Source organism: Triturus cristatus, chromosome 4_2 (genome assembly GCF_964204655.1).
Source record: "Triturus cristatus chromosome 4_2, aTriCri1.1, whole genome shotgun sequence".
Taxonomy (NCBI): Eukaryota; Metazoa; Chordata; class Amphibia; order Caudata; family Salamandridae; genus Triturus; species Triturus cristatus.
In genome coordinates, this window is record NC_140586.1 from 380727432 (window position 1) to 380752557 (window position 25126).

Below are 25126 nucleotides of genomic sequence, written 5' to 3' on the forward strand. Positions count from 1 at the left end.
CAGGCTTGCTTGAATCCAGTGGCAAAGTGAGCAAGGGACTCACGTCTGAGCATACCCTGCCAACTTATGGCGAACAAAGCAAAAACCAAAGGAAATGACGGACGGAGTGTTGAACATTGCAAGCACTTCACCCCCAGTCAACTGATCTGGGTTTAATCCATCACCGTTCTTTAGCCCACTCTGCCACCCCAGTTCAGACATGGCCATATGCAAATCAGTCTGACCCTGTGCCTCATGGGAACAGTTCAGCCCGAACTGCCAAGCCATGTCTTCCCTGGACCGGAAACAAGCTTCCTAGGACCGGTTTCTGGCATTTCAGCCGTCTATAGCCAGGCTTGCTTGAATCCAGTGGCAAAGTGAGCAAGGGACTCACGTCTGAGCATACCCTGCCAACTTATGGCGAACAAAGCAAAAACCAAAGGAAATGATGGACGGAGTGTTGAACATTGCAAGCACTCACCCCCAGTCAACTGATCTGGGTTTAATCCATCACCGTTCTTTAGCTCACTCTGCCACCCCAGTTCAGACATGGCCATATGCAAATCAGTCTGACCCTGTGCCTCATGGGAACAGTCCAGCCCGAACTGCCAAGCCATGTATTCCCTGGACCGGAAACAAGCTTCCTAGGACTCTGAGCATATGGGACTCCCATGAGCAGTGGCTCTGCTCAAAGCAAGTTTCTTGCCCCTGGCATCAGCCCGGAACCGCGAACCCTGCACACTCTGCACCTGCCAAGCCTGGCCTGTGCCGGAGTGGACAAAGACCCCGAGGACGTCCCCCCGGCGACTGTGACCCCGAATCCGTCACCCAATGACCCACCTCGACGCTCCTGACGACGCCTGCAGCCTCAGGACCAGGGAACCCCCCCCCCCCAACCGCGATCAACAGAGGGTAAGATTTCCCGCCATCAAAAGACACCCTGGCGCCCTGCGGCTCCCAGTGCCCGACTCCTGGTTGCTTACCTATCCTCCAACTACCCAACTTACCTCTCGAAGTTGTGGTGGCACCCGAAGAATCTTCGTCCCGAGCTTGCCGCCTTTGTTCGTCCTTGAGCTTTCCCATTGAAATCCATTGAGCGCCCGAAGGCTCAAAAGCACCCTGCACCCAGCCGCCCGAGTGGCCCTGGCAGTGCAACTTCTACTCCTACCTACTTCCCCATTTGCCCTGAGCAAGTGACCAGGAGCCCAGCTCCCACAGCCGCATGGCCTGCTAGTCCGCAGCCACCAACCAAGGCCCCCCTGCCTCCCATAGGGTAACATTGGGCCTAACTCACTCTGCACCCTGCCGCCCCAGTGCCGCTGAGGGTGTAACAACTGTACCAACCTGACCCTGGGAGACCCCTGCGTCTGTGCCCAGAACCTTAACTCTGCCAGTCGAGTACTTAACCAAAAGCCGATAACTCCCTTTTCTTCCATAGGGTAAGATTGGCTGGTTTCTTCTGAAATTTCTTCTAAGTGTGGAGTTTCTAAAACTTAAAATATTCACCTAAAATCAACCGATTAACGAAAACAGAAATACTCACCTGCAATTAGGAGAGATCCCAGTGCTGGATCTTGGTACCCAGCACTGACCCTGAAAAGTACTCACAACCGTACTTACCACTAACCCAATTTTCTTCCATAGGAAATCATTGACTGTTTTTCTGTGAAATTTCTTCTAAGTGTCGATTTTTTCAAACTACAAATATTCTTTAAAAATCGTACCAACTGTGAAAACGTAATTACTTACATATTTTAGATAGAGGTCCCAGTACTGAGCCTAGGAACCCAGCCATGGATTACAAAAGTAACGAGAACATACTTTACCCGTAACTTGAATTTTCTTCCATAGGGAACCATTGACTGTTTTTCTATGAAATTTCTTCTAAGTGTTGATTTTGCAAATATTCCTTAAAAATCGCCTGTGTAACTTAAACGCAGTTTCTCAACTGCTTACAGGTGATACACTAGTGCTGGATCTAGGAGCCAACACTGAACTAGATAAAGTAACCATAACCCCACTTACCTGCTAAGTGAATTTCCTTCCATAGGACAACATTGGTAATTTGATTAGCAAAAGTTTCCAAGTGTCAACTTTTAAAATAGCAAAATATTGCTTAAAAATCACAACAGTAACTAAAACGAATTTACTCACTTGTTTCCAAGAACTGTCCCAGGACTGAATCTAGGATCCAGTTCTGGAGTTAGAAAAGTAATCCTGAAAGTAATCAATTGCAAATAACTTAAAATTCACATTGAGCTCAATGTATTATTGTGTTTGAAATTGTGTTGCCTATTGCAACATAACTGTAACTATTGTCTGCAAAAGTAAATGGCCTATTGCAAAGTATTTAACTAAAGCATCTCATTCTGAGAAAGTATATTTTGACACCTATTGTTGGTTCTAAAATAAAACAACCATATATTTTTTTATATAAACAATTGGCCTAGTCATGTAGACTTGCATCACAAGCACACATCAGAGTTGAGCATCCATCAACATTTAAGAGAGGACCTAGATTGATCTCTTGGATGAAAAGAGTTTCCAGACGGCAACTGAGCAATCTGCGACCATTTCTGTGTAACCGAGTCCCAGCGTTAAAGTTCTTCCTTAGAGGTGGATGCACCCCCTTGAATTACATCTTTTCAGGGTGGTGCCAAAGATGGAGAGTAGGACACAGAAGGAGCGACCTCCATATTAGTGTCATCTAAGTCATCTAAAAAGGACTGCAAGTCTTTTGGCTCGTGGTATTCAGATGTTTTGCCCTGAAAAATCTTGAGCATGGTAGAGGGTTGTTGTCGTACATATTTAATGTCCTTCCTAAGTCGAGGGCATAAAGCCAAGAACTGTTTCCGCTTAGCATTGGTAGGAGTAGAGAAATCTGCCTTGAACATAATTTAGGCATTCTCATACTGATAAGGACCATGTCTTTTGGCTTCCTGAAGGATCTGGCTAGTATGCTGATGCCGCACACAACATGCCAAAACATGACGTGAGCGATGGTCATCAGACACCCGATTGGAGTGGACTCGGTGGGCCCTATGGTATTCCAGTGGTGGATCAAAGGTGAGATCCAGAAGTTCAGGGATTAAAGTACCCAAAAAACGGGACATGTCTTCCTTCTCAATGCGTTCCTGTATGCCTATAATCCTAATGTTGTCACAGGGACTGCAGTCTTCTAACATGATGACTTTCTGCTAGAAGCACAAATAACTTTACCCCAGTCCATAATAGCCTCTGGACGTGATTCCACATCCATCCGTTGCCCCTCAACAGTTGTCAATCTGGCCTGAAAGGAGATAATGTCATTTTGCAAGATTGTACCTCTGAATATGTTGCAGAGACCACGGAGGACATCTGTGCAATAGTCTTTAATCTCATTCAGTTTGCTCAGGAGAGTGGTGAGAACGGACTCCGGGAAAGTCAGAGCTGACGAGGAATCAGTGGAAGACGCCTGGCCTGCATTAGCCATAGTCGCTGGAAATGTAAGTTGGCCCGTAGATTTGGATATCGACATGCAAGGAGGCACTTAGGGATCAGGTGAGGCTCAAGAGTGGAACAATAAAAGTGGCTGGTAGAACACAGGACTTTGGAGATATAGTGGTTCCTCCATTGGCCAGACTGTTCAAAAGAGAAGAATCCTCTCTGTAATAGTAAGAACATTGCTGCTTATGAGAGTGATGCTAGAAGGTTGACCTCGTAATGTGACTCTGTAGCACAACGTTGTACTTGCATATCCTAGGATGCTGAATTTATGACACTGTTTGTGACCGACTTTTACCCTTCTCAATCACGTTCTTACACAATCCAGGGTGGGCGATCTGCAGTGCACTATGTGGAATTCCCTTAGAAGGGAGGATTAGATTGAATTGCTTGATTTAATCATTATATCCGTCACCTGTATTTGAAGAAATTTGCACAGAAATATATAATTAGGTTAGACCATGTTCTGCTGCTGTGATCTGGAATGTTCTGTAGCCTAGAATGTGACAGGAACTTTTAACTATTTTGAAGTACAATTTCTATGCCTCCATTCACTTATACATTGATATATATTTTAATTTCTCTCAGCTGCCAAAATCGCTGACCCACACTCCAAGTATGCACATTTCACCAGGCGATTTCCCTTTCAACTCCTTTTACCTCAAGTTCCTGTTTGAGGCCTTTTACTTGAACGAGGGGCTGGCATCTTTGACAAATTCAAGAGGCTGACGGAATTATTCTCAAGTAGGCAGTTACTCCACCCAAGCTAACGCCCCCGCTGCATGACGGCCTCAACAGGCTGTTATTACCGTAAAATGAAATGAAATTACCTCCTTCTGAACTTTAAACCGACGCTGGGCCGGGAAATTGAAGTCCGTGCTCTCTGGATGGGCGGCACCAACCGTCACTGTGTGGCACGAACGAACGAAGGATCCTGCCCTCATAAAGGCCGTCACAACAGTCCAGCTCCATCCTCTGCAACAGCCTTAGTACATGCCGAGCAGATTCTTCAGGAAGGGGGTGCAGTGCAGCAGCAGTTAAATACGCTTAATGCTATATTGAGGCATTCTGATACAGGAGCTAAGTGATGGGGGTGGGGATCCCCAACCCTTCAAGAGGATAAGGGATCATTTCTGGGATCAGTGCCTAATGTCCCCATAATCTCATCCCAGTCCTCTGCTATTGGATATTTTTTTAAATCCCCTTACTCTCTTCTCTGTAAAAGGCCTTTCTCTCAGCTCAGGCAGAGTGCAGGGTTACTGCATGCCATGATTCTACTGAAGGGGTCATTGATGCCTTCCACCTTTTTGTGAGAGTTCCCATGGCCAGAAAGAAGCCCAAAATCCAGGAATCAGGAAGGCACCGTACGTTTTTGGGAGTGTCGGAAAACTCCCAGTGCACAGATTGCTCAAGAGGCCTGGAGGGGCTTGCCAGCAAAGGTGGCCCAAATAAAAGAATCGGGTCCAGTAAAGTGCCAAAGATGGAGACATCATATGAAAGAAGTCCGCTGATGTAGATATGTAACGTGGACAATAGGCAGGTGTCTCTGGGAAAATTCTATGGTTCGGGGTGGGGGAGAGATGAGCTTGATGCAGTAGAAAGAATTGTATCAGCTTAAATTGTGCATTGCAGGATATTGTATGCGGATATGAAGGCGCTCTCGCCCATTCCTTCTCATGCAGTGCTTTCTTGAATTGTGCCTCCCAGGCATTTGTCAACTGTTGTAGTGATAGTCAAAGGTTGAGAGCATTGTGATGGGTATAGCCAGCTCACACAGTGCTTACCAATGCCAAATATATATAGTGAATGCGTTGGTTGGTGGGCATCCGGTTCTTTATTCACTATTGCCAATGTGGTGCACTGTATGTGTGCAAATAAGCCATATGTCAGGAATTGTCCTTTATGTAGTTACCAGCTATCTCTCAAAGTCTGGAATGATTACAATAGACCGTCTTGGAATAAATCATGACCACTACCAGACCAGCTACTATCTAGTGCGCAAGTTATTGATCATCCAGTTAAGAATGCTGGTCCCAGAGACCCATAACAGAATATTTGAGATGTACTGGGCTTTACATTCAGTTAGTAAACATATCACCACCTCAACTAGTTGGGGCAGTCCTTGGATCGAGTGAGAAGTAGGGAGAACCAGGTCCTATATACCAGTCAAACTCTGGCATGGCAGTCACCCCAGTTTCCTCCAGAGCCGATCCGGCCATCCATCTGGATAGCCACTGCAGTTGAGCTGTTAAGTAGTAGGCCTAGACGTGAGGAGCACCATGGCCTTTCTGGTCTACCGAGTATCCCAGCATGGATAGGGCCACCCTACGGCATCCGTTTGACCACCTTTGGCTTGTGTTCTTTATTAATGATCATTTAACCCACACGAGCTCCCCATTGCTGCTTGGCAGGGTTTCAATTTTACCTCACCCGGCCTGCTCAACCTTTACTCTCTCTCCTGCGCCTCCCTGTTGGATTGCTTGTATTTTCATTTGTTCGTTTTTGGAGGGCCTGGCAGCTGCAATTCTTTATATAAAAAAAGAAGTAAAATAAAAAATTAAGCTGGAACACGTTATTTTAAATGTATTGCTCAATGATTGGTGTTCAGTATCTGAGAACGATAAATGTAAAAAAAGCAAAATGGCCTCCTCATAATAACGCATGCACTAGGGCAGGTTTTTGACGCATACGTACAGATGCTTGGTGATGCAAGTGTACATATGCGTCATTGGATTTTTTGCTGTCTTTTTGCCGGTGATATTCAGCATTGGCATTGCAGCAGTAACTTTTTGTTGTGTGTTTTTGTCAAAGTTTAACAGCATTCGCGAAAAGCATTATCAATGCTAGTAGGTCTGTATTCGCAGCAAAAAGGCAAGACCTGTTGACTTTTTGGATGCTTTTTCTCATTTCCACTGCTTGCTGCAGGTGAAGGAAATTGTAATCTAACTTTTGGAATTATTCTTGGCCCAATTTTCTTTGTTGAATCTAGTCTGTCCCCTTTGAAATTTGCTAGGTATCTTTTAATAAAGATTTTTTTTGTCGTATGAATTTAATCACAGAATTGCTTGCAAATTTTGTTTCTTTCAGTAGAAATGTGCGATTCCCAAATATGAACTTCTGGAATTATGATAACCTTGTAGGGCCTTTTCGTTTAAATTAGTTGCTCTTTCTGTTTGTAATTCATAAGATTTCGGAGGACACGTGCTGCTGTGGTTTTTATTCAAAGATGGTGGAGAGAAACACTTACAGCAAGAGCAATATGCCAGGAGTTTGAGACAATCAAGGCGGCAGTAATTAAAATTCAGTCGGTATACAGGGGAGCTTGTGCCAGGAGACAACTTTTAAAGGTAAATGTAAGCATTCAGCTTCCTTTTAACATTTTTTGGAATGATAGTTTTGACTGATAGAATGTTTAATGGGGCATGTTTTTTCTTTATCTGTCCAATATACACCAGTCTGCCATTCATTTCTGAGAACTGTTAACTGTGCGCTACATGTTATTTATTTATTTATTTATTTATTTATTTATTTAAAAATCCGATTGGCCGCACTCTGCTAGTCCTACCAGCGTGTTACCCCAAAGAATTGTGGTCCATGAAGTAGCGTCGGCGGGTACGCCTATGCCAAAAGTTTAAAATGAAAATAAGTGTCGCGTTAGCCATCCCTGGACACGTGTTTCGAGGTAGTTGCCTCTCGTCAGCAGGGAGTAGGTATGTATGTAGGGTTGCTGCGTAGGCTGCCAAAAAATATTCTCAGGTAAAGTACCACTCAAGGCGCGCAGGTGCGTAGCCATGGGCTCGTCAGCCCCACCGGCTCAAGGGAGCCTGAATGTAAACAAAAATCCGATTGGCCGCACTCTGCTAGTCCTACCAGCGTGTTACCCCAAAGAATTGTGGTCCATGAAGTAGCGTCGGCGGGTACGCCTATGCCAAAAGTTTAAAATGAAAATAAGTGTCGCGTTAGCCATCCCTGGACACGTGTTTCGAGGTAGTTGCCTCTCGTCAGCAGGGAGTAGGTATGTATGTAGGGTTGCTGCGTAGGCTGCCAAAAAATATTCTCAGGTAAAGTACCACTCAAGGCGCGCAGGTGCGTAGCCATGGGCTCGTCAGCCCACCGGCTCAAGGGAGCCTGAATGTAAACAAAAATCCGATTGGCCGCACTCTGCTAGTCCTACCAGCGTGTTACCCCAAAGAATTGTGGTCCATGAAGTAGCGTCGGCGGGTACGCCTATGCCAAAAGTTTAAAATGAAAATAAGTGTCGCGTTAGCCATCCCTGGACATGTGTTTCGAGGTAGTTGCCTCTCGTCAGCAGGGAGTAGGTATGTATGTAGGGTTGCTGCGTAGGCTGCCAAAAAATATTCTCAGGTAAAGTACCACTCAAGGCGCGCAGGTGCGTAGCCATGGGCTCGTCAGCCCCACCGGCTCAAGGGAGCCTGAATGTAAACAAAAATCCGATTGGCCGCACTCTGCTAGTCCTACCAGCGTGTTACCCCAAAGAATTGTGGTCCATGAAGTAGCGTCGGCGGGTACGCCTATGCCAAAAGTTTAAAATGAAAATAAGTGTCGCGTTAGCCATCCCTGGACACGTGTTTCGAGGTAGTTGCCTCTCGTCAGCAGGGAGTAGGTATGTATGTAGGGTTGCTGCGTAGGCTGCCAAAAAATATTCTCAGGTAAAGTACCACTCAAGGCGCGCAGGTGCGTAGCCATGGGCTCGTCAGCCCCACCGGCTCAAGGGAGCCTGAATGTAAAGAAAAATCCGATTGGCCGCACTCTGCTAGTCCTACCAGCGTGTTACCCCAAAGAATTGTGGTCCATGAAGTAGCGTCGGCGGGTACGCCTATGCCAAAAGTTTAAAATGAAAATAAGTGTCGCGTTAGCCATCCCCGGACACGTGTTTCGAGGTAGTTGCCTCTCGTCAGCAGGGAGTAGGTATGTATGTAGGGTTGCTGCGTAGGCTGCCAAAAAATATTCTCAGGTAAAGTACCACTCAAGGCGCGCAGGTGCGTAGCCATGGGCTCGTCAGCCCCACCGGCTCAAGGGAGCCTGAATGTAAACAAAAATCCGATTGGCCGCACTCTGCTAGTCCTACCAGCGTGTTACCCCAAAGAATTGTGGTCCATGAAGTAGCGTCGGCGGGTACGCCTATGCCAAAAGTTTAAAATGAAAATAAGTGTCGCGTTAGCCATCCCTGGACATGTGTTTCGAGGTAGTTGCCTCTCGTCAGCAGGGAGTAGGTATGTATGTAGGGTTGCTGCGTAGGCTGCCAAAAAATATTCTCAGGTAAAGTACCACTCAAGGCGCGCAGGTGCGTAGCCATGGGCTCGTCAGCCCCACCGGCTCAAGGGAGCCTGAATGTAAACAAAAATCCGATTGGCCGCACTCTGCTAGTCCTACCAGCGTGTTACCCCAAAGAATTGTGGTCCATGAAGTAGCGTCGGCGGGTACGCCTATGCCAGAAGTTTAAAATGAAAATAAGTGTCGCGTTAGCCATCCCTGGACACGTGTTTCGAGGTAGTTGCCTCTCGTCAGCAGGGAGTAGGTATGTATGTAGGGTTGCTGCGTAGGCTGCCAAAAAATATTCTCAGGTAAAGTACCACTCAAGGCGCGCAGGTGCGTAGCCATGGGCTCGTCAGCCCCACCGGCTCAAGGGAGCCTGAATGTAAACAAAAATCCGATTGGCCGCACTCTGCTAGTCCTACCAGCGTGTTACCCCAAAGAATTGTGGTCCATGAAGTAGCGTCGGCGGGTACGCCTATGCCAAAAGTTTAAAATGAAAATAAGTGTCGCGTTAGCCATCCCTGGACACGTGTTTCGAGGTAGTTGCCTCTCGTCAGCAGGGAGTAGGTATGTATGTAGGGTTGCTGCGTAGGCTGCCAAAAAATATTCTCAGGTAAAGTACCACTCAAGGCGCGCAGGTGCGTAGCCATGGGCTCGTCAGCCCCACCGGCTCAAGGGAGCCTGAATGTAAACAAAAATCCGATTGGCCGCACTCTGCTAGTCCTACCAGCGTGTTACCCCAAAGAATTGTGGTCCATGAAGTAGCGTCGGTTCAACAAGTACTTACTTGCACCCACTGGGGTGAACCACTCAAGAACTTCATGTACCAGCTTCCCTTGGGGCGACCCGGAGGAGGAGCTAGCGGAGTGCGGTCCATTGCGGTTGTTTATAAAGATGGCTCCTTTGAGCTTTGGGCTGACGAGCTCCTGGACGACGCACCTGCGTGCCTGTGCGGGCACTGAGGCCCTTGACGGTTGTTTGGCGGCCCTCTCTTCCACCCCTAACTATTTTCTCTACTGAGGAGGGAAGTTATCCCGAAACCCGAGTCATGTCTCGGGCGATATTTTAAAACCCGGGACATGTATCGGGTCTAGAGATCATCAGTTCAACAAGTACTTACTTGCACCCACTGGGGTGAACCACTCAAGAACTCCATCAGAGATCATCAGTTCAACAAGTACTTACTTGCACCCACTGGGGTGAACCACTCAAGAACTTCATGTACCAGCTTCCCTTGGGGGCGACCCGGAGGAGGAGCTAGCGGAGTGCGGTCCATTGCGGTTGTTTATAAAGATGGCTCCTTTGAGCTTTGGGCTGACGAGCTCCTGGACGACGCACCTGCGTGCCTGTGCGGGCACTGAGGCCCTTGACGGTTGTTTGGCGGCCCTCTCTTCCACCCCTAACTATTTTCTCTACTGAGGAGGGAAGTTATCCCGAAACCCGAGCCATGTCTCGGGCGATATTTTAAAACCCGGGACATGTATCGGGTCTAGAGATCATCAGTTCAACAAGTACTTACTTGCACCCACTGGGGTGAACCACTCAAGAACTCCATCAGAGATCATCAGTTCAACAAGTACTTACTTGCACCCACTGGGGTGAACCACTCAAGAACTTCATGTACCAGCTTCCCTTGGGGCGACCCGGAGGAGGAGCTAGCGGAGTGCGGTCCATTGCGGTTGTTTATAAAGATGGCTCCTTTGAGCTTTGGGCTGACGAGCTCCTGGACGACGCACCTGCGTGCCTGTGCGGGCACTGAGGCCCTTGACGGTTGTTTGGCGGCCCTCTCTTCCACCCCTAACTATTTTCTCTACTGAGGAGGGAAGTTATCCCGAAACCCGAGCCATGTCTCGGGCGATATTTCAAAACCCGGGACATGTATCGGGTCTAGAGATCATCAGTTCAACAAGTACTTACTTGCACCCACTGGGGTGAACCACTCAAGAACTCCATCAGAGATCATCAGTTCAACAAGTACTTACTTGCACCCACTGGGGTGAACCACTCAAGAACTTCATGTACCAGCTTCCCTTGGGGGCGACCCGGAGGAGGAGCTAGCGGAGTGCGGTCCATTGCGGTTGTTTATAAAGATGGCTCCTTTGAGCTTTGGGCTGACGAGCTCCTGGACGACGCACCTGCGTGCCTGTGCGGGCACTGAGGCCCTTGACGGTTGTTTGGCGGCCCTCTCTTCCACCCCTAACTATTTTCTCTACTGAGGAGGGAAGTTATCCCGAAACCCGAGCCATGTCTCGGGCGATATTTTAAAACCCGGGACATGTATCGGGTCTAGAGATCATCAGTTCAACAAGTACTTACTTGCACCCACTGGGGTGAACCACTCAAGAACTCCATCAGAGATCATCAGTTCAACAAGTACTTACTTGCACCCACTGGGGTGAACCACTCAAGAACTTCATGTACCAGCTTCCCTTGGGGCGACCCGGAGGAGGAGCTAGCGGAGTGCGGTCCATTGCGGTTGTTTATAAAGATGGCTCCTTTGAGCTTTGGGCTGACGAGCTCCTGGACGACGCACCTGCGTGCCTGTGCGGGCACTGAGGCCCTTGACGGTTGTTTGGCGGCCCTCTCTTCCACCCCTAACTATTTTCTCTACTGAGGAGGGAAGTTATCCCGAAACCCGAGCCATGTCTCGGGCGATATTTTAAAACCCGGGACATGTATCGGGTCTAGAGATCATCAGTTCAACAAGTACTTACTTGCACCCACTGGGGTGAACCACTCAAGAACTCCATCAGAGATCATCAGTTCAACAAGTACTTACTTGCACCCACTGGGGTGAACCACTCAAGAACTTCATGTACCAGCTTCCCTTGGGGCGACCCGGAGGAGGAGCTAGCGGAGTGCGGTCCATTGCGGTTGTTTATTTATTTATTTTTAGTTCTGGCGTTACCGAAGACCTTTTGATTTAAAAAAAAATATATATATATATATTTAGATTTGGGGGTCTCTAGTTGGCAGAGGTAGGTGCCTTTGACAAATAGGGACCCTTGCGTCCAGTCAGGGTAAGGAGGTACACTCCTAAAATAAGCCCTCCTCACCCCCTTGGTAGCTTGGCCCGAGGAGACAGGCTTATTTTAGAGGCAGTGTGTAAAGCATTTGTGAACAAATACAGTAATCAAGTGACAACACTACAGATGGACACCGCACCAGTTTTATATAAAAAATACGTATTCTTTATATAGTTTTAACACAAGACCATAAACGACAAAAATCCACAATACTGTACTTAAAATGGTAGAATTAGCTTAGTTCTCTTTAGATGTTAAAATGCGACACTTTGAGTTCAGTGTACCTTTGGATGCGTAACGCTATACAATGAAAGTGTTGCAGGGAAGGTGATGCGTCGGTTCCTTACACGCAGGAACGGTGATGCGTCGGTTTCTTACTGCGCTTCCATGGCGATGCGGCACGCAACGCCGTGATGCGATGAAGATCCGGTGCAATGAAACAAAGATGTCGTCGTCTTCTTGATGCGACACGATGCGTGCACGCCGGACGGCGACTCAACGATTTCTCTGAGCCGCGACAGACCCTGCGACACGCTTCTCTGGTGATGCGAGATGCTTCGGCGAGGCGATGCGACAACTGCAGCAGCGACACCCTTGTTCAGTGATGCGATGACAGCGGCTGCGGCCGCGACACTCTCCGGTTATGCGAGACGCTTCTGCGATGCTACAGCGGCGACACCCTTGTTCAGTGATGCGGCGGCGACACGCTTCTTCGTGAGTCGCGCTTCCAGCTCATTGCGACACGCAGTCCCCCAGAAAGCTCAACACAACTGCAGGCACTTCCAAAGTACTCTTGGGGAGCTGGTGGTTTAAGTCTGTTGTCCCTGAGACTTCAGCAGGAGGCAAGCTCTTTCTCAAGCCCTTGGAGATCCTTCAAAAGTTGAACAAAGTACACACAAAGTTCCTTTCTCCTCTCTTTGGCAGTCAGGTAACCACTGCAGGCCAATCCCTCAAGCTTAGGGATAGTCTCTCTGGTTTCTCTCCTCAGCAAAGGTTTCCTCTTGTTTCCCAAAAGTGATCTAAAGTTTTTGGGTTTGGGTCCCAATATTTATACTCTGTTTCTCTTCGTTCTCTGAAGGCAGAGAGGCCTTTGCCTAGTTCAAACCAGTTCTGGTCAGTCCTGGAGCACTTTGTTCACAAGACTCCTTTCCTTTCCTTTCACAGTGCACGGTAGAGAAATCAGACGCACCACTGGAGGTGGAGCCAGCATTGTGGAGGGAAGGCACAGCCCTATTCAGGTCCCAGGTGCAACTCCTCCCACCCATCTACATGCAGATCTCTCTATTCAGCCCTGTGCTGACTCACCCTGTCTTCTGGAATCCTCCAGCCCCTGTCACTCAAGCTCCAGACAAGGAATACACAACCTAGCAGAGGCAGGCTTGGATGGTTAGACAAGAAAATACCTACTTTCTAAAAGTGGTATTGTCAAACACAGAAGGTTAAAACCAACTTCACTAAAAGATGCATTTTATCATTCTGAGTTCAGGCATACTAAACTCAAATTTCCACCTAGTTCCCTGAGTCAGTATGGATTATGAGATGTAATAATCAAACTGCCCATTCTGGCCTATGGGGAACCAAGTAGTCTTGCAATAGTGAAAACGGAAATGGCTGTAATTCACTATTAGGACATACCACACACACCACGACATGTCCTACCTTATACTTACAATGCACCCTGCCCTTGGGCCTACCATAGCGGTGTCTGATATGAAGAAAAGGGAAGGTTTAGGGACTGGCAAGAGGGTGCACTTGCCCAGTCAGCATGGCAGTACCAGACTACACACAGGCTCTACAATGGCAGACCTGAGACACACTTTACAGGCTGCTTCTGTGGGTGGCACAACCAGTGCTGCAAGCCCACCAGCAGCATTTGGTTTACAAGCCCTGGGCACCCCTGGTGCACTGTACTAGGGTCTGACAAGTAAACCAAACTAGCCAATCATGGAATCACTAATCCATACATCAATTTACCATAGGGAGCACTTGCACTGTGGCACTGGACAGCAGTGGCACAGTGCCCAAAGCATCTATAACCAGCAAAAACACATGAGGCAGCAGCAAAAAATGGAAGGGAGACCCACGCCAAGGTGCCATGTCTAACGTGTGTCTCCTCCAGCTGAAATGTGGGGAGAACTACCCTACCTCATGGGAGTTCTCATCACTAAGGGGGACAAATCTGGACAGACAATCAGCATTGGCGTGTTTTGTACCAGGGCTTTTGTTCCACCGTGAAATCCATCCCCTGTAGGGAAATGGACCACTTCAACAGCTTTGAATTCTCACCCCTCATCTGCATCAATCATCTGGGGGGCCTGTGGTCTGTCTGAACCCGGAAGTGAGTCCCAAACAGGTACGGTCTCAGCTTCTTAAGTGCCCAGACCACAGCAAATGCCTCACGCTCAATCACACGCCACCTCTGTTCCCTTGGAAGTAACCTTCTACTGATGAAGGCTACGGGTTGATCTAGGCCCTCCTCATTCATCTGTGACAAAACAGGCCCCACACCATGCTCTGAAGCATCTGTCTGAACGATAAACTCTCTGGAGAAGTTGGGTGCCAGGAGCACAGGCGCCGTGCACATAGCAGTTTTCAGGGCCTCAAAAGCTTTCTGACAGGTGTCAGTCCAAATCACTTTCCTGGGCTGCTTCGTGGAAGTCAGCTATGTCAAGGGTGCAACAATGCTGCCATACCCCTTGATAAACCTCCTGTAATACCCAGTGAGTCCTAAAAAGGCTCTCACCTCTGTCTTGAGTTTTGGGGGGTTCCCGAGGCCGGATGGTTTTAATCTTGGGCTGTAGGGGTGCCACCTGGCCGCTCCCAACCTGGTGTCCCAAGTACACCACGGAACCCAGCCCGATCTGACACTTGCTTGCCTTGATCGTGAGGCCTGCCCTCCAGCGCCATCAGCACTTCCCAGAGGTGGCGCAGATGTTCTTTCCAACTGGTGCTGAACACTGCAATGTCATCCAGGTAGGCGGCACTGAACTCTTCCAGTCCAGCCAACACGTGGTTGACCAACCTCTGTAAGGTGGCAGGGGCATTCTTCATCCCAAAGGGCATAACCTGACCTCTCTCTTGCCCCATCCGTCAAGGCGATCTGCCAGTAACCAGACGTTGGATCAAACGTGTCTGAGGTACCAGGCAGCCCCTAACCGATCTATGAGCTCATCAGCTCTGGGGATGGGGTGCGCGTCAGTCCTGTTGACTGAATTGAGCCCTCGGTAGTCTACACAGAACCGGAGTTCTGGCGTGGCACCCGGTGTGGCAGCCTTTGGGACCAAGACCACTGGGCTGGCTCAAGGACTGTTAGAGGACTCAATCACCCCTAACACAAGCATTTTGGCGCCCTCCTCCTTAATGCAAGCTCTCACCTTGTCAGTCACCCTGTAAGTTTTGTGCTTCACAGGAGGACTATCTCCAGTGTCCACATCATGGATGCACCAATCAGTGACACTGGGGATCAGGGAGAACAGATCAGAAAACTGTCCCAGCAACTGGTGACAGTCATTCTGTTGCTCATGGGTCTGGGTGGAAGAGAGGTTTACACCATCCACTGACCCATCTTGCTCTGTCGCCGACAGTAGGTCAGGAAGAGGCTCAGTCTCATCCTCCATTCCAGCATCTGTCGCTAAGAGCACGCCCACTTCGGACCTCTCCAAGTGGGGCTTCAGGCGGTTGACATGCTGGACCCGCAAGGGGTTCCTGGGAGACCGCAAGTCCACCAAGTAGGTAACAGGACTTTTGCGCTCCACCACCTCAAATGGTCCGGTCCACTTATCCTGGCGCGCAAAAGGCTCCACTGCGGCCATGACACACACTTTCTGACCAGGCTGAAGCTCTGCCAGAGTGGCATTCTGGTTGTACCACCGCTTCATCTCCTCCTGGCTGGCTCCCAGATTCGCCTCAGCAAGTTGCCTGAAACGCCTAGTCTGGTTCCTGAAGGCCAGCATGTAGCTATATACATCCTGGGGAGGATTCTTGGGAGATTGCTCCCACCCTTCCTTGACCAAACTCAGAGGTCCTCTCACTGGGTAACCATAGAGAAGCTCAAAGGGACTGAACCCTAGAGATTTCTGTGGCTCCTCACGGTATGCAAACAGCAGGCATGGTAAGAGGACGTCCCACTTACACCTCATAGGTTCCTCAAGACCCATAATCACGCCTTTCAGGGTTCGATTGAATCTTTCAACCAACCCATTTCCTTGGGGGTGGTAAGGAGTGGTAAACTTGTAGGTTACCCCACACTCCTGCCACAGGGACTTCATATACTTGGAAATGAAATTTGTACCTCGGTCAGACACTACCTCTTGAGGGAATCCCACGAGGGAGAAAATTCCCATCAGTGCCCGTCCCACCATGGGGGCCGTCACTGTCCTCAGAGGTATGTCTTCCGGGTACCGGGTGGCATGGTCCACCAAGACCAGGATGAACCTGTTGCCCATGGCTGTCTTGAGGTCCAGTGGCCCCACAATGTGAATACCCACCCTTTCAAAGGGGGTGCTGACCACAGGGAATGGTTGGAGAGGAGCCGTTTGCTTCCTCCCACTCTTTCCACTTGCCTGGTAAGTCTGACGTGTCCTGCAATGAGTTTCTGAACTCTTGCACATTTGGGGCCAATGAAAGTGGGTGACAAGCCTCTCAAAGGTCTTGTCCTGCCCCAAATGTCCTGCCAATGGCACATCATGAGCCAGCCCCAGTAGGAAGGCGCTGAAGCGCTGGGGTACCACCAGCACACGGGCTGACCCAGGCTCAGCAACCTTAGGCTCACTATACAGGAGACCCTTCTCCCAGTAGATCCAGTGTGATCCAGACTGATCACCTGCTGCTTGGCTTGCAGCCTGCTGCCGCAAACCCACAAGAGAAGGGCATTCCTTCTGCTCCTTGCAGAAATCTTCCCTGGAGGTTCCTCCTTCTTGCTGCCAATGGCCCAGTTCAGCTACCTGTTCCCTGGTAGACTCCAGGGCATCCCCCTCAGGGTCTACCTCCTCCTGGGCCGTGGGAACTTCGGGGGCCGGTTTCCCGCGCCCCCTGCCTCTTCTCTTTAAGGTAGGCCCCCGGGCCTCCCTCTCAGGTTCCAGGTCCTCTTGAGAACCCTTACTGGCTGCCATGGACCTTGTGGTGACACATGCCCAGTCAGGCAGACACCACATCTCCAAATGAGCACGTCGTTCCACCTTTGCTGCCCAAGTTGAGCTCTCCAAATCGTTCCCTAACAAACAGTCAGCAGGCATGGCTGGCTTCACAGCTACTTGAAGAGTACCAGAGACCACCCCCCACTCAAAGGGACCCTGAGCCACCTTGCAGTGGCTCTCTGTGTTGTCAGTGGCAACAACTGGATAGAATGCATTGGGGAAAACCTGCTCTTGAGATACCAGGTGACACTTGACAGCTGTCACACTGGCTCCTGTGTCTCTAAGAGCCTCCACTTGATGGCCATTGATGGGTCATCCACTGCCTATACTTTTTAATTTCATCAGGCAGTTGGGTCCTGGGGACAACCTCACAGTCTCCTAAAGAGACAAGGGACATCTCTGCAGGCCTCCACTCACCTTGAACACCCATCTCCTCCCCCAGAGCTACACTCGCCATCTGCCGGGGTGGAGCACCGTTGGGTGCTGTCTTTCCAAACTGTGGGCACCGGGGATCATTAGACTTGTGGCCCATATCCCCACACTTGTAGCACCTCCGGGGTCCCCTATGAACAGGGTTACCTGTCGAGGCCCCGTGCTTTTTCTCAGGGGGAGGCTGGGAACCTTTCCCTTGGGAATTACTTTGGGGCCCTTTCTGGAACTCCCTCTGTTTACCCTTGTCCCCCCACTCCTCTGCTGGGGACCCTGCCCACTCTTGGCTGAGTCTGCCACGTGACCCTTGTGGACCCTGGTGCTCACCCAGCGTTCTGCCTCCTCAGCAAGCTTCCTAGGGTTAGTCAGCCTGCTATCAATCAGCTGCTGGCATAGCTCTTGAAAACAGTTACTTGACAAGTGCTCCCATGCAATTAAATCAAGGAGCCCCTCAAAATCATTCACTTTACTACCCTTCACCCAACCATCCAATGCTCTGCAAAAGAAAGTTACATATTATACCCATGTGCTTGACTCCACCTTCTTGCAATTTCTAAACCTCTGTTTATACAATTAGAGTCAACCCATACCTGGACATCAGTGCATCTTTCATGTGGCTATAAGAATTATGGACTTCAGAAGGCAAGTCTAACAGTGTGTTCCGCCCCACACTAAGGAACCGCTGTAAGAATGTGCACACTGTACCTATTTAAGAACAGTATATACGGAGCCACTGAGTCCACAGTCCCCAGAGGTTTGGCAGAGGCTAAAGTTAGATATAACCCTACTCTCTAAAGTCGTAGCTTGGTCGAGCAGTAAGGCAGTATCAGAGGACAGTGTAAAGCACTTGTTGTACACACTGTCAGCAAATGGTCTCACACACTCAAGAACTGAACTCTAGGCCAATAGTTTGTATATAAAAATATATAGTAGTTTTATTTTAGAACCAACTATAGGTATCGAAATATACTTTCTCAGAATGAGATGCTTTAGATAAATACTTTCAATAGGCAATAGACTTTTGAATGCAATAGATACAGTTGTTGCAATGGGCGACACAATTTCAAACACAATTATACATTGAGCTCAATGGGAATTTCTAGTTAAATGCAATTGATTACTCTTTGGATTACTATTCTTACCACAGGACTGGATCCTAGATTCAGTCCTGGGACATCTCCTGTAAACAGTTGAGTAAGAACGTTTTGGTTACAGTTGTGATTTTTAAGTAATATTATTGTATTTTAAAAGTTGACACTTAGAAACTTTTTCACATAGAATCAACAATGTTATCCTATGGGAGGAAATTCACTTAGCAGGTAAGTAGGGTTATCGTTACTTTTTCTTACTCAGTGTTGGATCCTGGATCCAGCACTGGTGCAACTCCTGTAAACAGTTGAAAGAATACGTTTTTGTTATACAGGTGATTTTTAACGAATATTTGTAAGTTTCAAAAATCGACAGAAATTTCTGGTGAAAACCAGGCAATGTTATCCTATGGAGGAAAATCAAGTTAGCGGTAAGTACTGTTGTAATTACTTTTTATGGTCAGTGCTGGGGACCAAGGTCCAGCATGGGGATCTCTCCTGATAGCAGGTGAGTAAATTTGTTTTCGTTGTTCGGCTGATTTTTAGTGAATATTTTAAAGTTTCAAAACTCGACAGAAGAATTTCCAAGTGAAACCAGTCAATGTTACCCTATGGAAGAGAAGTGAGTTATCGGCTTTTGGGTAAGTACTCGACTGGCAGAGTTAAGGTTCTGGGCATAGACTCGGGGGTCTCCCAGGGTCAGGTAGGTACAGTTGTTACACCCTCAGCAGCACAGGGGCAGCCGGGTGCAGAGAGAGTTAGGACCAATGTTAGCCTATGGCTGGCAGGGGGCCTTTGGTTGGTGGCTGCTGGAAAGCAGGCCATGTGGCTGTGGGAGCTGGGCTCCTGGTCACTTGCTCAGGGCAAGTGGGGAAGTAGATTAGGATAGTGGTTGCACTCCCAGGGGCACTCGGGCGGCTGGATGCAGGGTGCTTTTGAGCCGTCTGGCGCTCAATGGATTTCAATGGCGAAGCTCAGTGACGAACAAAGGCTGCAAGCTCGGGGACGAAGATTCTTCAGGTGCGACCACCACTTCGAGAGGTAAGTTGGGAAGCTGTAGGATAGGTAGGCACCCAGGAGTTTGGCACAGGGGGCCGCAGGGCGCCGGGTGCAGGGGTGCCTTTTGGCGTCGGGAAATCTTACTCTCTGCTGGTCGCGGTTGGAGTGGTCCCTGGTTCTGAGGCTGCAGGCGTCGTCAGGAGTGTCGAGGTGGGTCCTTGGGTGCTTGATTCGGAGTCACAGTCGCCGGGGGGGGACGTCCTCGTGGTCTTTGTCCACTCCAGCACAGGCCAGGCTTGGCGGGTGCAGAGTGTGCAGGAGTCGCGGTTCCTGGTTGGCACCAGGGGCTTGTTACTTGCTTTGAGCAGAACCACTGCTCGTGGGAGTCCCAGTCTTTAAGAGTCACCAGGCAGGTCCTCCGGGGTTTTTGAGGTTGCTGACCACTGGAGACGCCGGAGTTTAGCAGGAGTAGGTTCGAGGGTCGACAGTCCTGTAGGGCTGGGGCCAAATCAGTTGGTGTCTTCCTCTTGTTAGCAGCTGCATGGCAGGTCTTCTTGTTTCTTGATCTTCTTGCTTGTTTCGGATTCGGGATCTGAGGAAGGAAGGTTCAGGGTGCCCCTAAATATTAAATTTTGGGGCGTTACAGGTAGGTAAAGGGCAGGGACCAATGGGTCCCTTCCCTGGGGTGGGTACACCCCTTATCCTGCCACTCTCCTGTGCGAGGGGGGCAGTAGCCTAGTCCTGATTGGGCAGGGCTCCCCATCTCCAAGAAGGCGAGAGCTCGGAGATGTGCTTCACATCGCCTCCCCCACCTGAGGGGTGGGGTTGGCAGAGGCTGGCACACCCCCTTTCCTCCCTTGGGGTTTCCCGCCAGTCTTCCCGCCAGAGTGGGGGGTCAGAACCGTTGGGGGCCAGCAAGTGGCCTGGAGAAGCTCACAAAGGCAGCATGCCTTTGAAGCTTCTCCTGCCCATCCTGGGGGAGGAGACCTAGCACCTCGCCCGGGATGTGCATTGTTGCAAGCCCAGGAGAGCGGATGGCTCTCTACCCAGGGGTCCAGCAACATGTCTGCTGTGTGGCAGCCTAGGCACCCCCTCAGACAGGGCATGGATTGTAGGTTAGGTTCAGGGGGCAACTCTAAGTTGCCCTCTGACGTGCATTGTACATTAAATCCCACACTGGCATCAGTGCGGGTTTAATGTGCAGAGAATTTTGATACCAAACTTCTCAGTCTTCAGTGTTGCCATCATGGTGCTGTGGAGTTCATGTTGACAACCTCCCAGCACCATATACTCTTAATGGCAGCACTGCACTTACAGTGCCCAGGAATGGACCTGGGTACTGTAGGGGCAAAGGGCCCATGCACCACTGGCATAGGGCACCCAGCTAGAGTGGTGACTGAGGTATGCCAGGGCATTGTGTGTTGTGGGCATGGCACACAGGGATGTGTGCCATGTCGACTCTCTGTTTTTGTTCTGCACCCAGACACTCAGCCTGCAAAGGCAGTGTGTGTGTGTCAGGGTACAGGGCCTCCAAGGGTGGCACAATAAGTGCTGCAGCCCTTAGGGGCCTTCTCTGGTCACAAGGCCCTCGGTACCAAGGGCACCATTTACCAGGGGCTGACATGTGGCCAGAGATGCTAATTGGGTTTAAGCTGTCATGCAGTTTTAGGGAAGGAACACAGGCCCTGGGTACCTGATTGGCAGGAGCCCAGGGCACACTCAGTCAAAGTACATCAGCAATTCAGCAAAAAGTGGGGGCATACCATGCAAGAAAGATGGCTCTTTCTCACAACCGCCCCCACAACCCCGCTCCCCAATCCTTCTCAGGGACCCAGTGGGAGGATATGGATACCTCATAGGCCTTAAACCACTGCCCAATATCATCATTCTTATAAAACTCTCACCACATCTTCAGGAATATACACTCTAGCTTCCACAGGCATTGAAGGTGTGCTGCCACCAGAGGGAGTAATCTCTAAGCTCCTGGCTTTCAATTCCAACTCCCTCAAACTTTTCTCATGATCTAACTGCATTCTCTTTTCCTCTAGGGCCAATTTCCTATTCTCTAACTCCAGTTGCCCACTCAATTTGAGCTTGGTCAGCTCCATTTCATGCATCCTACATCTCGTCCTATCCTCCAACTCTTCTGGGGACAGGCCTTTGACCGAAACACTGCTACCTACTGGGGAAGTTGCTCTCCTCCCCCCTGGACCCAAGGGCCCATCCAGCTGCCCCTCTGCATCCTCAACCCCTTCCTCATTCTCAGGGGTACTCCTTGCTGCGACCCAGGTCCTCAGCGCCTTTTGGAACTTATCCTTCTTGGAGAGACCGGTCACTGCAACTTTAAATTTCTTGCAGAAGTGCTTCAGCTGCCTCACATTGTAACATTTCATTTTCTCCTCTTCCCAATCAAAATCAACAGATGCTATGGATGTTGCTTTCTCCATGGTGGTTAAACTTGGCAGTTCTTTGCAAAAATAGAAAATCCCAGAAAAGACAATCTACCAAAAAGTATGTGGTTGCGTTTGGTCTGCACTCACTAGTAGTGTTCACCAATTACTGTATATGAGTCACACATGCAAGTCCAGAATCCTCACCGCTGACCACCAATGTTAGATTTGTGGGTCTTTAGTTGGCAGAGGTAGGTACCTTTGACAAATAGGTACCCTTATGTCCAGTCAGGGTAAGAGGGTACACTCCTAAAATAACCCCTGCTCACCCCCTTGGTAGCTTGGCACGAGCAGACAGGCTTATCTCAGAGGCAGTGTGAACACATACAGTAATCAAGTGACAACACTACAGATGGACACCACACAAGTTTTATATCAAAAATAAGTATTCTTTATATAGTTTTAACACAAGACCATAAATGACAAAAATCCACAATACTGTACTTAAAATGGTAGAATTAGCTTAGTTCTCTTTGGATGTTAAAATGCGACAATTTGAGTTCAATGTACCTTTGGATGCGTAACGCTATACAACGAAAGTGTTGCAGGGAAGGTGATTCGTCGGTTTCTTACACACAGGAACGGTGATGCATCGGTTTCTTACTGTGCTTCCGTGGCGATGCGGCCCACAATGCCGTGATGCGATGAAGATCCGGTGCAATGAAACAAAGATGGCGTCGTCTTCTTGATGCAGCACGATGCGTGCATGCCTGACGGCCGTGCGGTGGCTCAATGATTCCTCTGAGCTGCGACAGGCCCTGCGACACGCTTCTCCGGTGATGCGAGACGCTTCGACAATGCGACAGCTACAACGGCGACACCCTTGTTCAGTGATGCGACGACAGCTGCTGTGGTGGCGACACGCTTCTTCCACATGATTCGCGCTTCCAGCTCCTTGCGACACGCAGTCCCTCAGAAGCCCAACACAACTGCAGGCACTTCCAAAGAATTCTTTGGGAGCTGGTGGTTGAAGTCTGTTGTCCCTGAGACTTCAGCAGGAGGCAAGCTCTTTCTCAAGCCCTTGGAGATCCTTCACAAGTTGAATAAAGTACACACAAAGTTCCTTTCTCCTCTCTCTCTGGCAGTCAGGCAACCACTGCAGGCCAATCCCTCAAGCTTAGGGATAGTCTCTCCTCAGTCTCTCTGGTTCCTCTCCTCAGGAAAGCTTTCCTCTTGTTTCCCAAAAGTGATGTAAAGTTCTTGGGTTTGGGTCCCAATATTTATACTCATTTTCTCTTTGTTCTCTGAAGGTAGAGAGGCCTTTGCCTAGTCCAAACCTGTTCTGGTCAGTCCTGGAGCACTTTGTTCACAAGACTCCTTGTTTTCTTTCACAGTGAAGGGCAGAGACGTCAGACGCACCACAGGAGGTGGAGCCAGCATTGTGGAGGGAAGGCACAGCCCTATTCAGGTCCCAGGTGCGACTCCTCCCACCCATCTACATGCAGATCTCTCTATTCAGCCCTGTGCTGACTCACCTTGTCTCCTGGAATCCCCCAGCCCCTGTCACTCAAACTGCAGACAAGGAATACACAACCTAGCAGAGGCAGGCTTGGATGGTTAGACAAGAAAATACCTACTTTCTAAAAGTGGCATTTTCAAATACAGAATGTTAAAACCAACTTCACTAAAAGATGCATTTTGTCATTCTGAGTTCAGGCATACTAAACTCGAATTTTTGACCTAGTTCCCTGAGTCAGTTAGGATTATAAGATGTAATAATCAAACTACCCATTCTGGCCTATGGGGAACAGGTAGCCTTGCAATAGTGAAAACGGAAATGGCTGTAAATCACCATTGGGACATGCCACACACACCAGGGCATGTCCTACCTTATACTTACAATGCACCATGCCCCTGGGCCTACCATAGGGGTGTCTGATATGAAGAAAAGGGAAGGTTTAGGGACTGGCAAGCGGGTGCACTTGCTCAGTCAGCATGGCAGTACCAGACTGCACACAGGCTCTGCAATGGCAGACCTGAGACACACTTTACAGGCTGCTTCTGTGGGTGGCACAACCAGTGCTGCAATCCCACCAGCAGCATTTAGTTTACAAGCCCTGGGCATCCCTGGTGCACTGTACAAGGGTCTGACAAGTAAACCAAACTAGCCAATCATGGAATCACTAATCCATACATCAATTTTCCATAGGGAGCACTTGCACTGTGGCACTGGACAGCAGTGGCACAGTGCCCAAAGCATCTATAACCAGCAAAAACAAATGAGGCACCAGCAAAAAATGGAAGGGAGGCCTACGCCAAGGTGCATATATATGTGTGTATATGTATACTCAAACAATATACTTAATGTCTTCATCTATTGGTCTCACATTCACATTTTGCGTCCGCCCACTATTGCATACAGCGTGGGGCAAGCGGTAAGCCCCCTTCAGTCGCTGGATGTCATTTTGCATGACTGCATCTTGCTCCTCAAGGAGCACAACCGCACACAAACTAGTGCCCTTGTGTGTCAATCATTTTGTTTTTAATTTGTTACTTTGATGTTGCCTTTGTGTTTAGAGTCTGCTATGAGAGCAGCTCGCTTTATACCATATGTGAGCAGAGGCCACATTCCATTCCTTGCCAGTTCCTGTATCCTGCCAATGCTGTTGTGAATTCCTTTTGAAGCGTTCTTTTATCTGACTGAAAATAGTGTCCATTTGAAACGGTTGTGTTTTAACTTCCTTGCTTTCATTCTTCCTTCTTTCTTTGTTTACCTTGTTATTGCTTTTTCATTCCCTTGTTATCTTTTTTCCTTCTTTCATTCCTTTTTCCTTTTGATTTTTTTCAATCTTCCATTCCCTTTCTCTTTTCTCTTTTCTTTCTTTCCTGTTTTCTTTCTTTTTTCGTTCAATCCTTCTTTCTTGCTTGCCTTATTTTTTCTTCATTCCTGCTTTCATTCCATCTTTCATTCTTTCTTGCTTTTATTCCTTCTTGTGTTCTTTCCTTCTATTTTGCTTCTATTCCATCCTTTTCTTTCTTGCTTTCTGTCTTTCATATTTTTTCTTTTTTGTTCTTTCCGTTTCTTTATCTTTTTTTTCTGTCAAAACTGTCTTGGTTTCCAAGTCGGCATACAGTACAATAAAGCATTTGGAAAAATCCCTTAAAAGCACCACACATCTATTTTAGAAATACAGTTTTGCATAAATTGAAATTGTCTTTCTCTTTTTCTTTCCTGCGTTCATTCTTTTTTCTTTTCTTTGTCTTTTTATTATTCATCCTTTTTTTCTTTCCTTCCCCTCACCTTCTTTCTTTCCTTTTTC

General features: G+C 48.7%; 1 protein-coding gene across 2 annotated transcripts in view; it reads left to right on the forward strand.

The window, feature by feature from the left end:
• ASPM (assembly factor for spindle microtubules) overlaps positions 1-25126 on the forward strand; it is a 393967-nt gene that overhangs the window by 214148 nt on the left and 154693 nt on the right. The window contains exon 22 of one of the 2 annotated variants that reach the window (XM_085601843.1): positions 6650-6815. In XM_085601843.1, the coding sequence (XP_085457969.1) occupies positions 6650-6815 (166 nt within the window). The remainder of the gene's footprint in view (positions 1-6649; positions 6816-25126) is intronic. The other variant, XM_085601844.1, reaches the window with a different exon arrangement.